The following is a 14,525-nucleotide window of genomic DNA, read 5'->3' on the forward strand; positions in this document are numbered from 1 at the left end:
TCCCGCGGCCTCTCCCGGCCTGCCCACGGCTGTCTGCCGTGTCCCCGCGTGCACATCGGGTGTCCTGGGGGCGCTCGTGAACCACCGGGGGCCCTGTGTCCAGACACAGTCACATCAGGGGTTAGGGCCCCAACACAGGGGGCTGGGGAGGGCGCAACTCCGGCCCTACCGGCCCCTCCGCACCCGAGCTCGTGTATCCCCCCGCGGCCCACGAGGTGGGCGGCACGACGGCCGGCTGACGGATCGCGGTTGAGCCCGGAGGTGGGGTGTCCCGGGCACGGCGGGAGGAGAGGAGCAGCACAGTTTTCTGCCATTCGGGGACGAGCGACACGACTCCGTGGCCCCTCGCCCAGCCCAGAAGGGAAGCGGGGCGCCCGGGACGTGGGGTCCAGCGCCTGGAAGCAGGAAGGGCCGCTCGCTCCCGCCGATCTGAGACTTCCCGCACCTCAGCGGGTTAGGGAGGCCGGCGGTCCCCCGGGCGGCGACAGAGCTGCACTGGGGCCAGGGGCACGGGGCGGAGAACCCGGGCCGGCGGCGGGGGCGCCCCGGGAAGCTCGGGCTCGGTGGCCGGCGGGACACACGCGGCCTTGGGGTCACCGCCTCGCGGTCCCCCCACTTCCCGCGTCCCTGGCTCCCGGAGGCCGGGCACATGGCACAGGCAACGGTTAGCCGGGGGGGGGGGGGGGGGGGGGGCGGGGGCTGTGGTGCCACCAAAAAGCCACAAGAGAGGGGCCCCTGGGAGGCCCAGCCGCTGAGGGCTGCCTTCGGCCCAGGCCGTGACCCCGGGGTCCCGGGATCGAGTCCCGCGTCCCCGCAGAGAGCCCGCCCCTCCCTCTGCCTGTGTCTCTGCCTCTCTCTGTGTGTCTCATGAATAAATAAATAAAATCTTAAAAAAAAAAAAAAAGCAAAACCACAAGAGAGAGAGGTTGAAAAAAAAATCCTTCCCAGTCAGAATGAAAAGTGAGACCGAGAGAAACTGAGTGAGAAGCTCTCGGCGGAAGGAAAGCCAAGCGTCGGCTTCCATGAAAGCGACGCGGCCCAGCAGGTCGGTAAATGACTCAGTGCCGAGGCCACCGAGGCGGCCGGGCCTCCTGCAGCACGTGTGCGCGTGAGCACCAGCAGACACGCACGTGTGAGGACGCTGGCGGTGGGCGGGGCCTGCCGGAGGCTGCGGGGGGGCGGGGGTGCCCGAGGCTCCTGGACACAGGCCCTCGCGGCCCCCTCGGCCCCCCAGAGCGCGGGACGCCGAGCTGCCCCTTGGAGGCCGCGGGTCGCGCTGGTGGGGCCAGCGCCGTCCCCCATGTGCGGGCCTCCCCCCAGCCCCCCAGCCGGTTCCCCTCGGAGGCGCCCACGCTACATTTCGACGCACGGACGGGTGGGCGCCGGCGGCCCGGGCCCAGGCTCTGGCCCCCCAAGCTCAGAGCCGCCTGGGGGGACCGCGGGCCCCGCCTCCAGGGCCTTCCCTCCGCCTTGGCCGAGACACCCCCCCACCCCCGCTGCCGCACACAAGGCCCCATCCTGAGGTTCTGCGGGGACACGCCTCGGGGGCACCCCTGAACCCGCCTGTAGGCCCCGGGCGACACTGGCTCATCCCTCCTAGAGTCCCGGCCTGGATGGGCAGCCCCGGGGACCCCAGGCCCTCAGAAGGCCCCGGCCCAGCAGGGCCGAGATCACCTGGGGTCATGCGGCCCTGGTCGAGAGACTGGGAAGGCGGCGGCCAGGGGGGAGGCCGAGGAAAGGCGTCCACGGGAGGCAGGACGAGGCGGCCGCCGGGGGACCCGAGTGACACGGGCAGGCTCTGATGCCAGGACCCGGGCGGGGGGGGGCTCAGGCCTCCAGTAAGCCCAGCCCCGCCGCTGGCAGCCGCGCCCTGCCGTCCCTCCCCGAGGGGCCCCGGGGGCAGGGACACGGCCCCGCAGCACCCTGAACCCCCCGTCACGGGCGGATGGCCCAGCACCTCCCTGGTGGGGGCACCTTACCCCCCCGCCCCCCCCCCGCCAGCATCCAGGCCTCACCAGGGCCACCTCCTGCGCTTCGCAACTCACCAACCACCGACGCAGCCTCGGACGCCTCACGGGGGAGGCAGTGGGTCCCGACAGGCTCCGGGGCCCACGACCCACCCGCCCGCCCACGGACCCCCCAGCCCTGCAGCCGCTGCCGCTCTCCGGGCCACCGAGCAAGGGGAGCCGCGGAGCAGGGATGAGGGGTCTCCCTCGGGACCCGGGTTTTCGGATTGCCCGATGACCCTGAGGGCAGGAGAGCTTCCCGGGGGCCCCCTCCCCTGCTCCCCGGCTGACACCTCCAGGACCCCGGCCCGGCTGAGCACAGTCCCGTCGCCTTGGGAGCTGGGGCCTAGGGCACCCGGGCCTCCCCCACAGAAGGCAGGGGACGGCTGGTGGCTTCTTCTTTTTTTTTTTTTTAAGATTTATTTATTTATGATAGAGAGAGAGAGAGAGAGAGAGAGAGAGAGAGGCAGAGACACAGGCAGAGAGAGAAGCAGGCTCCATGCAGGGAGCCCGACATGGGACTCGATCCCGGGTCTCCAGGATCGCGCCCTGGGCCAAAGGCAGGCGCCAGACCGCTGAGCCACCCAGGGATCCCCCCCCCCCCCCCCGTTGGTGGCTTCTGCGGATGGGGAGAGCAGCCCACTGCCAGCCGCGGTCAGGGCTCAGCCTGGTGCCACGACAGGGGGTTACCCCAGAGGCCACCCGGGCCACCACCAGGCACCCGTCAGAGCCCCCCATCACCCCACTGGCCATAGACGGCTCCGCGGAGGCTGGCTTCCCCCATGACCTCCTGCTCCGTCTAGCCGGCCGCCGTCCTCACGGCGGGTCCGGGGAAGGCCCTGGTCACCGCAGGCCGGGGCGGGCTCGGTCCTCCGGGCGCCTCCCCGCAGGGGGCACGGCCCACGACTGCTGCTCACACCTGCAGCGCCCGCGGCGGCCGGGCAGCGAGGCTCTGAGCCCATGCACTCGGCGGCCCATACCCTCTCCTCCCGGGGTGCGGGGGGCAAGGACGTGTGGACTCAGGCCGGGCGCCGCGCACTGACCTGGTGACAGGCTGGGGCAGGGGGCTTGTGCAGCCGATGAGAACCGTCACATCTCAGCAGCGAGGGCCCCTACCTCCCACTGGCACTGTCCCCCCCTACGGAGGACATCGGGCTGCAGAAGTGAGGGGACACGCCCAGGGTCACCGTCAGGAAGCCGCCAACCGTGTGGGGAGGGTCCGACCCCCTGACTCGGGTGCCCAGTAGAAACTTCCATTGCACCAAAATCTTGCCCATTCTCAGACCATCAGAATGCTGAGTTCCAACAGCACACAGGGAAATAATTCTGGGAAGTGCAGCGTTTCACTGTTCTCTGGGCCACGCACAGCCCTCGCCCACGAGGACCGCCCGACCCCCAGGGGGCTCCCCGCCGGACGCCCCCTGGGAGACCCTTCTGTTCCTGGGACGTTGCAAGGGTCCCTTGGGAGGCTGGCCAGTGTTCATTCCTGCACGCGCTCCCCATCTGTCCCCAGGGCTGGGGACCCACAGCTGCTGACGGGTGGACAAAGGCCCAGGATGAGCAGGTCACAGCACCCCCAGTCACTCCCCACGGCCCCTCCCAGGCCCCCGCGATCTGCACACCAGCGACGTCACAGCTCCGCCGCAGCGCCGGACTCCCGGGACGCACTCCCTTTGGGTCCCAGGGCTGCGCGGCCGGTCTCCCCCGGACCCAGGGGCTCACTCACCCACTGCCCCACCGCCCGCCCAACACCCACCTCCTGCCACGTGCTGTCCCAGGACGGAGCTGCGGCCGGGTCTGGGCCCGGTGCCCGCCCCGAGCATCCACCACGGAGCGTGAGGCCGCGGCGCGCACAGGGGCTCGGCCCGGGGGCCCTGCCGGTTCTGCGGCATCAGGGAAGGCGCCCGGGGCGGCCTGGGGGGCCGAGGCCTGAGCCCGAGGTCAGGGTAGGGAGGGAGCTCCGGGCAGGGGCAGCGGCGTGGATCGGGACCAGGGCCGAGGACCGTGAGCAGGTGTGAGACCCGGGCAGAGGCTTCCGCGGGGCTGGCCGCTGCTCCGAGGGGCGGGATGGGAGGCGCCCCAACACCCAGCTCCCGCGGGGCCCTGGGGGGCAGGACCCTGCTGTCACCGTGGCCGGCTTCCCTGCCCAGCACACAGCAAGAGCTCGATGCATGTGTGCAAATGGGGGGGCGGGGGGGGCATGTGTGAATGGACGCCCGTGCGGGGTCTGTGCTCTCATAGGGGCAACAGAGCTCAGGCCGGATTTATTTTTAAGTTTCTTTAAGTCGTCTCCTCCCCCAACATGGGGCTCGAACTCACGACCCTGAGGTCAAGAGTCACGCACTCCGGGACCTGAGCCCCCGGGCGCCCCTGTTCTTATTTCTAAGTGACAAACACTCAACATCATTTGGGGAAGACGTAGGCGATCTTGCTTTTTCCCTTTGGGATCCACACCACATCCTGGGAGGGGGAGAAACACTAGTGTGCACCCCAACACCAGGCTCCCTTGGCTCGGGGGAGTGAAAGCATCCATTACCACCTCGACGCAGGTGGGAAACCAGGCAGGAAGACCACACTGGGTCCTGAATACAGGTTAGCTGCTACTTGTGAGAAAACAGGAGGAAAAAAAAAAATTCCAACCAAGAAAAAAAATACTCCCTCCGCTCTCAGCAAGCCAGCACATTCTAGTGGGGGGTGGTGGGGACACGCTCAGCAAGGGAGCTCCCGGTCAGGGACTTAGGAACACGTAAGGGCCCAGAGGGACACAGGCAGGGGCGACGCGGAAGGCTGAGCAGGGGTCGGAAGAGGTGAAGGCAGGGGACAGGGAGAGACCCGGGCAGTCCTAAGGGAGGCCTCGGGGACGGGGACGCAGAATGGCTGCGGGGGGCAGGACAGAGGTGGGAGGGGCTGCGGCCACGTGAAGTGGGCCTGGAAGACGTGACACTCCATCCAGGGGTCTCGGCCTGTGGCCTTCATTCTGGGGGGCCCTGGGGTTGGAAGAAGCCTATGCCCCACCTGAAGCAGTCACCCGGAACAGCTCGGGAGAGGCGGCGCGGGCAGGCCAGGGGCCCAGGGCGAGTCCTCCTCGGCCCCCCTGAAACGTCGGCAGGCAGACCCACAGCAAAGACCAGGCCAAGCCTCCCCACCCCAGTTGATCGTTCCCCGTGGCCCCAAGGAAACCACCATGGAGGCCACCGCTGAGACCGCGGGGGGGCCCAGAGCCCCAGGGTCAGTACACCGAAGTCGGGGAGCCTTAGGGTAAGACGTCCGGGTCTCAGAGCACCTGGGCGGCTCTCTGGTTGAGCGTCTGCCTTCAGCTCAGGCCATGATCCTGGGATCGAGTCCCCCCACTGGGCTTCCTGCTCAGCGGGGAGCCTTCTGCTCCCTCTCCCTCTGCCCCTCCCCTGCTTGTGCCTGCGTGCTCTCTCTCTAGTAAATTGTGTGCCTCATTAATTCTAAGATGCAATTTCTTTCACATTTTAACATCTCTGAGATTAGCACCATCTCACCGCCGGAGCGCAGACCCATTTTTCCTGCTGGTACACAAAGTAAGGCTGAGTCTATCGATGGCGTCACGGTGTCTGGAGACGGTGGGTGGGGTTTCTTGCACACAGGAGTGACTGGAAGCAAACGGGTGAAACGTACGTTTTTCAAAAGAACTGTGTCTCCAGAGAAATCACTTACCCTGAGGCTTTAATGGACCCAGCATAAAAAGAAAAAGAAAGAAAGAAAAATCAGGACTTTTATGGGAAATGTTTGTGTTGTTCAAACGGTTTCTCTTCCGGCTCAGCTAAACTTCTAAGCTGCTCTCAGCTGTAAATTCATTATTTTTGTTTGGCAAAAGGTTTCCAGATGCTCTACTCCCTCTGGCCAAAGAATTTCTAACAAAACCACTGACTCCCATGGGCCCTATGACTTCAAATTACATGTGAATAATATCAAAAAAGCAAACAACCCGATTTAAAAATGAACAGAGGACTTGAACGCGCATTTCTCCTAAGACCTACAAACGGCCCACGAGCCCAAGAAGAGCGTTTCCCCGTCACTCATCATCAGAGAAACACGCCAAAACCACGAGATAGCACCTTGCGCTCACGAGGATGGCTATTATCAAAAAGGCAGAAAACAAACACCGGTGTGGACGTGGAGAAACCGGGACCCACGGAAGCCCCCGGGAGCTGGGGCTCGGTTGCAGCAGCAGAAGCCTCCCCGCCCTGACACGTGGGCTCTGAGCAACGGGCGGAGGGAGCTTCCCGGCATCGGCATCGCAGCTCTAGTGGAAGCCACAGGAGACCACAACCCTCGTTCGGCCTCCAGGCTGAGAAACCTCAGAAAAGCCATGTGCCTCCTCTGGGCTCTGGTTCCCCATTTACTCCACTTTTATCCTCAAAAGCAGGATTTCAGGAGAAAGACACTGGCCGTTGATCTGGGCTCTCGGCCCGCCCACCCTCTGGCTCCCCGCCCGGCCCCGACCACGGCCCCGACCACCTGTGGCTCCAGGGGCTTGGCTAGAGAGGGCCTCGGAGGAGCCTGGGGCCCTGGACCCCAGCTTTAGGAACCAGGGGGGAGAACTCACTCACCGCCCGCTGTCTGCAGGGGCCAGCCTGAGGCCCCGAGCCCCCACCCCAGAGGCCACCCACCCAGGGCTGGAAGCTGCAGGTACACCCAGGCATTGGATCTACCCCACCCAGCGTCAGACCCCCTGTCCCCGGGGTGGGCAGGCGCTGCCAGGGTACCTCCCGGACACCGAGGGCAACAGCAGGACAGACCCAGCACACAGGGCAACCTGGAGCTACAGACGAGGATGGGCTTTATTTACAAACATGTCACATCCCCACCTCTGTCCAAGAGGGACAAGGGCCTGGGTCCCTCCACCTGCCCAACCTAGGAGGCCGGAGCTTAAGTGCACCTGCAGCTGAGGCCGGGCAGGGCTCCCTCCTCGGGTGCCCTAACAGAGAAGACGGGTTACAGCTGGTGGCCGCGGCTCCATCCTCCTCTAAATGGCCAGTCCTCAGGGCTTCACAGGGGGCACAGGCCTGGGGTCCTGACCACACTGGGGTGCAGGGTGGGACCCGTGTTGGCAGGGCCTGGATGGTCACCCTCCGTTCCCCCCTCATCCCCATCTGGATTGTAGAGTCCAGGTCACCTTCCCGGGTGGGGTGGGGCAGCTGGCAGGGAGCAGAAGAGCCTGAAGGGAGGTGCCGTGGGCGGGGAGGACGGGCCCCTGCAGAGACGCTCCTGGCTCTGCTCCCCCTGCCCCCTCCCGCCCCCGGGGGCTCTGCAGACCCCAGGCCTGCTCCAAGGCATGTCCGTCCTGGGGCACCCTGACCATACCAGGTGGGAAGGGCTGGCGGCGGGCAGCTTCCGGTGCTGGGCCTCGGAGGACACACAGGACCAGAGGTCCAGGCTCCTGGGGGCTGAGCTCTTCTCGGATTTGGGAGGGAAAATGTCCCAGCCCAGCAAGCAGTGCTGTGGACAGCAAGGGTTAAGGCGTCTGGCCTGTGGCAGGGCTCCCTTCCAGGGGGGCGCACCCCGGGGAGGGGGCTGTGTCCACACACTGGGGGACCCCAGGCCCTGGCCCCGACCTGAGACAGGAGGGGGATGTCCATGGACAGTGGCTGAGCACTTCCCGGGCACCACGTGCCCCATGGCCCAGAAGTACTGATTCACTGAAGGGCCCGACTCACCCCACTGGTCTGAGGACCGTAGGCTGTACCCATTTTACAGATGAGCACCCCTTCTCCTCCCCACCGACCCCCACCCTGGCCAGGAGACACGAAGAACGTTTCCACGGGAGGCACCAGGAACTGGAAGGGCCTGCTCACATCTCTGCTCTGCCACCTGCTGACCTGAGCCCAGGCACCTCCCTCTGCCTCGGTCTCCTTATTTGAACCGCGGGAGGCTCCAGGACCTGCGCTCCTGGTTGCCGTGAGGGCTCCGTGAGCCAAGCCTCCGAGAGGCCGCGCACGGCACACGGGAGCTCCAGGAAGGCGGCCCACGTACGAGGGGCGGGCGAGCAAGCAGACCAGCAGGCGATGGGAGCGGCCCGGCCTCGCTGTGTGGCCCTGGGACAGTCTCGGCCCTCCCTGGGCCTCAGAATCCATCTGGGGACCTGCCTCCGAGCCCAGCTCCACCCAGGCCCCATGTGGCCGCTCACCCGGGGCAGGGCCAGCGTGTCGGAGGCGTCGAAGCTCTTTCGCCGGTGGATGCGGTACTGGTGTGGAGGGTGGAGGACGGACAGCGGGATGCTCACCCTGCGGGAGGGGGCAGAGAGGAGGCACTGTGGGGCCAGCGTCCCAGGCCGCCCTGCACCCCTCAGGACCGGCCCGGCCTCAGGCTGGCTCCCCTCCTCGGCCGCCCCTGTGCTGCCCCCAGTACCTGCCTGCTCTGGCCACTCACCTGACATGCGCGGGCTCCAGCAGGGTCTCAGGGCCCCTCTGGTCCCGGGGGGTCTTGCACAGGCGGCAGGGGACACCGGGGTCGGAAGGCACCAGAAACAGGCGTCGGTTGACGTGGTAACAGTACACGCCTGCGGGGCCGTGAGCAGCGGCTCCCCTCAGCTGGGCCCCCACCTCCCCGAGCCCCTGCTGCCCACCCCACACGCACAGACACGTACGGGTGTACACACACACACACATACACGACACAGACGTGCACGTGTGCTCACGTGACGAAACCAGCGGGACACAGGCTGGTGCCCTCACACAGACGGGCATTTTCACACCCGTGTGCAGGCGTGACACAGCTTCATACCACACTAGTGAACACAAACGCACACCTGTAGCAGTCATCACACACAGCACACATGCGCCATCCACACGCGTGTGCACACATGCTACACGTGCGGGCTCGAAGCAAAGACAGGCGCGAAGGAAAGAGGCGGCCGGGGCGGGGGAGGTGGGCGACAGGGCCGGCCTGGTCCTGCAGGGTCTGGCCTCAGCTGCCCCGCAGCCCCCAAGGTCTGCCTCACTGCACCTGGACCCCAGGCCCCCCAGCCCCCCGCCGCCTCCCTGGGCGCCTGGTGAGAACACCCACTCACATGCATGCTCTTCCTCCACGCTGCGGCTCTCCCGCACGCCTGGGGGCCGGGGCCTGCGAGGGGAGAGGGCTGAGCGCCAGCGGGCGGGGGGGAGGGGGGGGTGAGCCGCCCTCCCACCCCTCGCCACCCCTGCTCACTCCGGGTCGCTGTGAATACACTCCTCCTTGTTGGCCTCCCGGAAATCCTTCAGCTCCGAGAAGAAGGCATCGGGCTTGCTGGTGACGGGGGAGCTGTTGTCCAGCGACCCTGGAGGGGGCGAGCGGCGGCGCTGCTGTGTGGCTGTGGGCCGGGGACGGGGGCCGGCACTTGGGGCGACTCTGCCCCGCTGCCTCACACGACACACCAGCGGGGGCGCCCCACGCACCGCGACCGCCAGCTCCGCACCGAGCGAGTCGGCCCTCACGCCGTCCCAGTCCCACCGTCCCAGTCCCACCGTCCGTGCAGGGAACAAGCACAGCGAACAAGCATGGATGGACGGAGCCAGGCGGGAGGAGGGAACTAGATGGGTCGGCCTCGCGGGCCTCACGAGGAGGCGGTGGGGGTGACCCAGGCTCCTAAGAAACCTGAGGCACGACATCGCGGGGTGACACCTGCCAGGAGGGAAGAGCCCTCGGGGGAGCACGCGACCCTGCTTGCCGTGGACAGGACGGCTCAGCGGGCGGCGGACTAAGAAAACGCAATCGGAGCTGGAAAGAGTGAGTGTAGACAGTCCTGGCGGGAGCTGTCCCACGCCCAGCAGAGGGGAGGGCCGGAGCCAGGAGCCAGGAGCCAGGAGCCAGGAGCCAGGAGCACGCAGACGCAGACGCAGACGCAGAAGGGGGCTGGTGAGAGAGTGAGGGAGGGAGCGCGCAACGGGGAGAAGTCACACGCCAAGCCGCTGGGCGTCTCAGAGGCAGCGGGGCCTCCGCGGTCCTGGGGGTCGGCGCACAGCAGCCCCACACAGCAGCCCCACCGACCGAATCGGATCACCAGGAAGCACAGGACAGGGACGCGCACGGCACAGCGCCCTGTTCTCCGCCATCCTACGCTGACGGCACGGGGGACGGACCCACGGCAGGCACCTCCTCCGGGAAGCAGGCGGTGAGCTGACGGGTCCCAGCAACCCCCGGGAGCACCTGCCTTCAGGAGGGAACTCCACCTCTCCGTGCCTCAGTTTCCTCCTTTGTGAAATGGGGAGCCACACAGCAAGGAGCCCTTACAAGTGCTGGGTGAGGGCCTACTACGCCTCGCGCACCGCTGAGCTCGGGCTCCAGAGCTTCGGCAAGAGGACGGCCACGGCGCTCGGAGGAAGCGAACGCCTACCCGGACATCAGCTAAGGAACAGGGAAACGGGGCGACTTCCGAGAGCGAGCGATACAGAGAACGTCCAAATGACTTGCGCCACGGGGGTCGCGGGGTGACTACGACATGATGCTCACCGAAGGCCCGGCCTCTGAGCTGCACCCTCCATGGTGAAAAGGAACCAGAGGGTGTGAACCTGGGAAGTGCTCCCCAGGCAGCGGGAACACAAGTGTAAAGGCCCCACAGTGACCACGAGGGCTGCAGGTTCGAGGACCGGCAACAGACCTGGTCGGTCTAGGTAAGGATGTTGGATTTTATTCGGAGCGCCCAGTCCTCTGGCCCCCGTGATTAATACTTCATTCTGGCTGCTGTGTCAGAAATGGACAGTGATGGGGAGATGAAGCCGAAGGACCTGCCAGGCCTCTGAGGTTGCTGGGGGAGGGGGTGCAGGGGGGAGGACAGTGTAAAGGGCCGACATGCACACAGACCGGGCCCGACCTGGTACCCACGCACAGCAGGGCAGCGCTGGCTCGGCGTGGGGAGCTCCGGCGGCACCGAGGCGCCGTACCTGCGATCCAGTCGTAGCCCAAGTAGGGCCTGAGGCGCCAGATCCCGTCAGGTACTGCACACTCCTCACGGAAGGTCACTCTCGACTGGGGAGGGAGACAGAGCGGCAAGGGCTAGGCGTGCGGGCCCAGCCCGAAGGAGGCCCCAGGGCTTGGGAGCTGGAAGACAAGACTTTGGCCCCCAAACCCCATTGGTGTGTGACTCTGAGCCTCGGTCCTCCCATCTGTATAACGGGTTCATCACCTTCTTCCCAAAGCGCTGAGAGACTAACAGCCACCACTTCTCAGCACTTCAGCTGAGCTGGACACGCCCTAGGTACCTCCAGGAAGCCCCCCACCCTGGAGGGGAGCTGCTGCCGAGGGCATTCGTCAGACGGGGACAGTCAGGGTCAGGAAGTCGTCCTCCCACGTTACCTTGGGGGGCTGGCTGTGCCGGTCCAGGACGGAGCTCTGGGCCCGGGCCTCCTGGGGCACTGAGTCGGGCAGCCCTGCTGAAAGCTCTGAGTCGTCTGGCTCTGAGATGGGCAGCAAGGGTGCCGAGCAGGGCCTCGGCGAGCCCAGGGACGCTGGGCGCCGGTCCCTGGCAGACGGGAGAGAGGTGACCCCAGAGCTGGCCCCGCCGGGCCAGGATGTACCACAGGGGGCGTCCTGCTGGGCGTCCTGCAGGCGGGAGGCTCTGAGGGCCACTGGAGACATCTCCTGGGATGATGGGGTCTGGGAGTCCCAGCTGCTGGCACCCAGGGCTGACTGGAACAGAGAGGCCCAGTCACCCCAGGAGCGGCCCAGCCACACACCCAGCCGGCCTGCACCAGGCACAAAGGCCTGGCTCCCCATCCTCATCCTCCATCCTATCTTCATCCCCATCCTTATCTCCACCCCCCATCTTCATCCTCATCCCCATCTTCGTGCTCATCCCCCATCCTCATCCCTATCCCCATTCTCATCTCTCCATCCCCACCCCCATCTTCATCTCCCCATCCTCATCCCCCATCCTCATCCTCCCATTCTCATCCCCATCCCCCATCCTCATCCCCATCCCCCATCCTCATCCCCCCATCCTCATCCCCATCCCCCCATCCCTTCATCCTCATCCCCTTATCCCCATCCCCCCATCCCTTATCCTCATCCCCGTCCTCATCTCCCCATCCCTTCATCCTCACCCTCTCATCCCTTCATCCTCACCCTCTCGTCTCATCCCTATCCTCATCCCCCCACCTCATCCTCATCCCCGTCCCCATCCTCATCCCTGCTCCAGCCTCCGCAGGAGCCCAGGCCGGCCCCTTCTTTGCTGGGGCTGGTTTCTCTGCGCGGGGCGCGCTGCGTGGAGGCCTGAGTTCCCACCGGGTCAGGCAGTCCCCTCGGCGCCCCTCGGGATCTCCAGGTGAGCACGCACCTCTGAGGCCGCCCTGGCCACCGAGCGCCGCACGGCATCCTGCCCGGCCCACAGCTGCCTCAGGAGCGCCAGGTTGAGCTGCCGGAGCTGCACCAGGTCGCCCGCATCCACCATCCCAGACATGTCGCGGGGCTTCCACGGGCGGCAGAGTCACCTCCAGGTCGGGTTCCAGGCCCAGCCCTTCTACCTGAAGAGGTGGCAGCTGACGGGCTGTGGAGCTGCCGCGGAGCCAGAACCTGGAGCTCCAGTCCCCACTCTGCAGCCTCCAGCAGGTTATTGAACTGCTCCGTGCCTCAGTTTCCTCATCTGCCAAACAGACATGGAAACAGATCTGCTGAGGTCTCTGCGGATGAAACGAGGCCAGGCCATGAGGCTTCAGTGCGGTGCCGGCACATGGACATCTGCTGTCCCCTGGCCAGGGCGCACTCACAGGCCCGAAGAGGATGGTCCCCTGCAACGACCCTAGCTACCACGTCCCTGTAGTTTGTGGGAAACGACTAGGGCAAGGCTGAAGGGAAGCTTCCGTCCGTCCTACCACCCACCCGTCTTCCCCGTCTTTTCACAAATGAAGAAACCAAAATTAACCCACGTCACACAGTGAGTACGTGACAGAGCCAGAAGGTGAACCCGCATGTGGCTCCAGGACCCCGACACTCCAGCCCCAGCCATGCTGCTGAGGGTGCCTGGGACTCGCCCTCCTCCTCCTCTCCGTCCCCGTCCTCCTCCTCCAGCCCCCCTCGCGACAGAGCCAGGATGTGAACCTGAATGTGGCTCCAGGACCCAGGACTCCAGACACTCCAGCCCCTGCTGTGCCGCTGAGGGTGCCTGTGACTCCCCCTCCTCCCCCTCCTCCCCATCCCCCCTCCATCCCCTCTCTCCCTCCTCCCCTCCCCTCCCCCTCTCCCTCCTCCTCTCCTACCCCCTCACTCCTCCTCCTCCTCTCTTACCCCCTCACTCCTCCTCCTCCTCCCCTCCCCTCCTCCTCCTCCTCCTCTCTCCTACCCCCCCCTCCTCCCCTCCCCCCCTCCTCCCCCTCCTCCCCATCCCCCCTCCATCCCCTCTCTCCCTCCTCCCCTCCCCTCCCCCTCTCCCTCCTCCTCCTCCTCTCCTACCCCCTCACTCCTCCTCCTCCTCCCCTCCCCTCCTCCTCCTCTCTCCTACCCCTCCCTCCTCCCCTCCCCCCACTCCTCCCCCTCTCTCCCTCTCCTCCTCCCCGTCCTCCCCCCTCCTCCTCTGCCCCTCTGCCCCAGGGATCCAGGCTCAGGGACACAAAGGCCTCTGGAAGGACTTCTGCAGGCCGGGGAGGGGGCTTCCGAGTGCCCTCAGGGATGCGGGGCTCGCTCCACCCGGGAACTCAGTCTCCCAGTGTGGACTCTGACAGCCACGGCCCGGCCCCCCACACTCACCTGGACCCCCACCAGCGCCCAGGGGGGCCCGACGACCCGGGAGGGCGGGGAGGCCGCAGACGACGGAAGCCAACAGGCCGACCCGCACCCGGGTCCCGGCGCCCCCCTCCCCCGACCGAGCGACCCGGGGGCGGAGCCTGTCTCCAAAGAGAAGAGGGGGCAGCAGAACCCCGCGGAGCTCAGCCTCCCTGTTCCTCCCCCCGCCCCCGCCGCGCCCCCGCCGCGCCCCCGCCGCGCCCCCGCCGCGCTCACCCACCGCCCGGAAGCCGCCGCCAGCCGCCGCTCCCGCCGCCCGGACTTCCGCCCGGCCCGCCCCCAGCGTCGCGGGCTGTGGGCGGGGCCCCGTCCGCGCGCCCTGATTGGCCAGGTTGCGGGCGGAGCCTGACGCTCCTGCGAACGTGATTCGGCGCCCGGCCGCGGCAGTTTCAACTTTGGGGCGGGACTCACGGCGGGAATCAACAGCTGATTGGCCAACCTCCGAGATCGCGTACGGGCCGTGGCGAATAAGAACGGGGCGCGCTCCGGCGGCCGAGCTCCGATTGGTCAGGACGGGCCGCGGCCGCGCCGCGCGTGAAGGCGACTGCCTCGGGCCTTGCCGCGGCCCCCGGGGGAGCAGGATTCCCCTGCGGGCGGCCGTGGCGGCGGCGGCGGCCCCAGGACCTTGGTTCACACTTTCCTTCCAGTATTCATCTCCCTGCCTTGCGCGGAGAGGCGCGGTGCCGGGCCCTGGGCGGGGAGAGGAAGGGAGAGGGTCCCCGCGGGAGGGGGGGAGGCGGCGGGGGCAGCGGGAGCCCGGGACCTGACGTCCCGCCTACAGACCCGCCTGCGGGCCGA

General features: G+C 67.0%; 1 protein-coding gene across 9 annotated transcripts; it reads right to left on the reverse strand.

The window, feature by feature from the left end:
- Positions 1-5,455: 5,455 nt before the first annotated feature.
- On the reverse strand, positions 5,456-14,031 carry MIIP (migration and invasion inhibitory protein). 9 transcript variants are annotated; one of them, XR_013380782.1, is made up of 11 exons: positions 13,948-14,031; positions 12,286-12,591; positions 11,307-11,639; positions 10,895-10,979; positions 9,183-9,324; positions 9,046-9,098; positions 8,406-8,535; positions 8,164-8,260; positions 7,341-7,475; positions 6,916-7,059; positions 5,456-5,626 (listed from the first exon to the last, which is right to left on the reverse strand). XR_013380782.1 is itself a non-coding variant. In XM_077899596.1 (10 exons), the coding sequence occupies exons 2-10, from the start codon at positions 12,406-12,408 to the stop codon at positions 5,579-5,581; spliced, it is 1,146 nt and encodes a 381-aa protein (XP_077755722.1). In that variant the 5' UTR covers positions 12,409-12,591; positions 13,948-14,031; the 3' UTR covers positions 5,456-5,578. The 9 variants fall into 9 exon arrangements, 8 of the variants coding, with proteins under 8 accessions (XP_077755722.1, XP_077755728.1, XP_077755724.1 ...); XM_077899596.1 differs by lacking the exon at positions 6,916-7,059; XM_077899602.1 differs by lacking the exon at positions 6,916-7,059 and having other exon boundaries at positions 9,183-9,291; positions 13,948-14,030.
- Positions 14,032-14,525: the final 494 nt, after the last annotated feature.

Source organism: Canis aureus, chromosome 5 (assembly GCF_053574225.1).
Source record: "Canis aureus isolate CA01 chromosome 5, VMU_Caureus_v.1.0, whole genome shotgun sequence".
Classification (NCBI taxonomy): domain Eukaryota; kingdom Metazoa; phylum Chordata; class Mammalia; order Carnivora; family Canidae; genus Canis; species Canis aureus.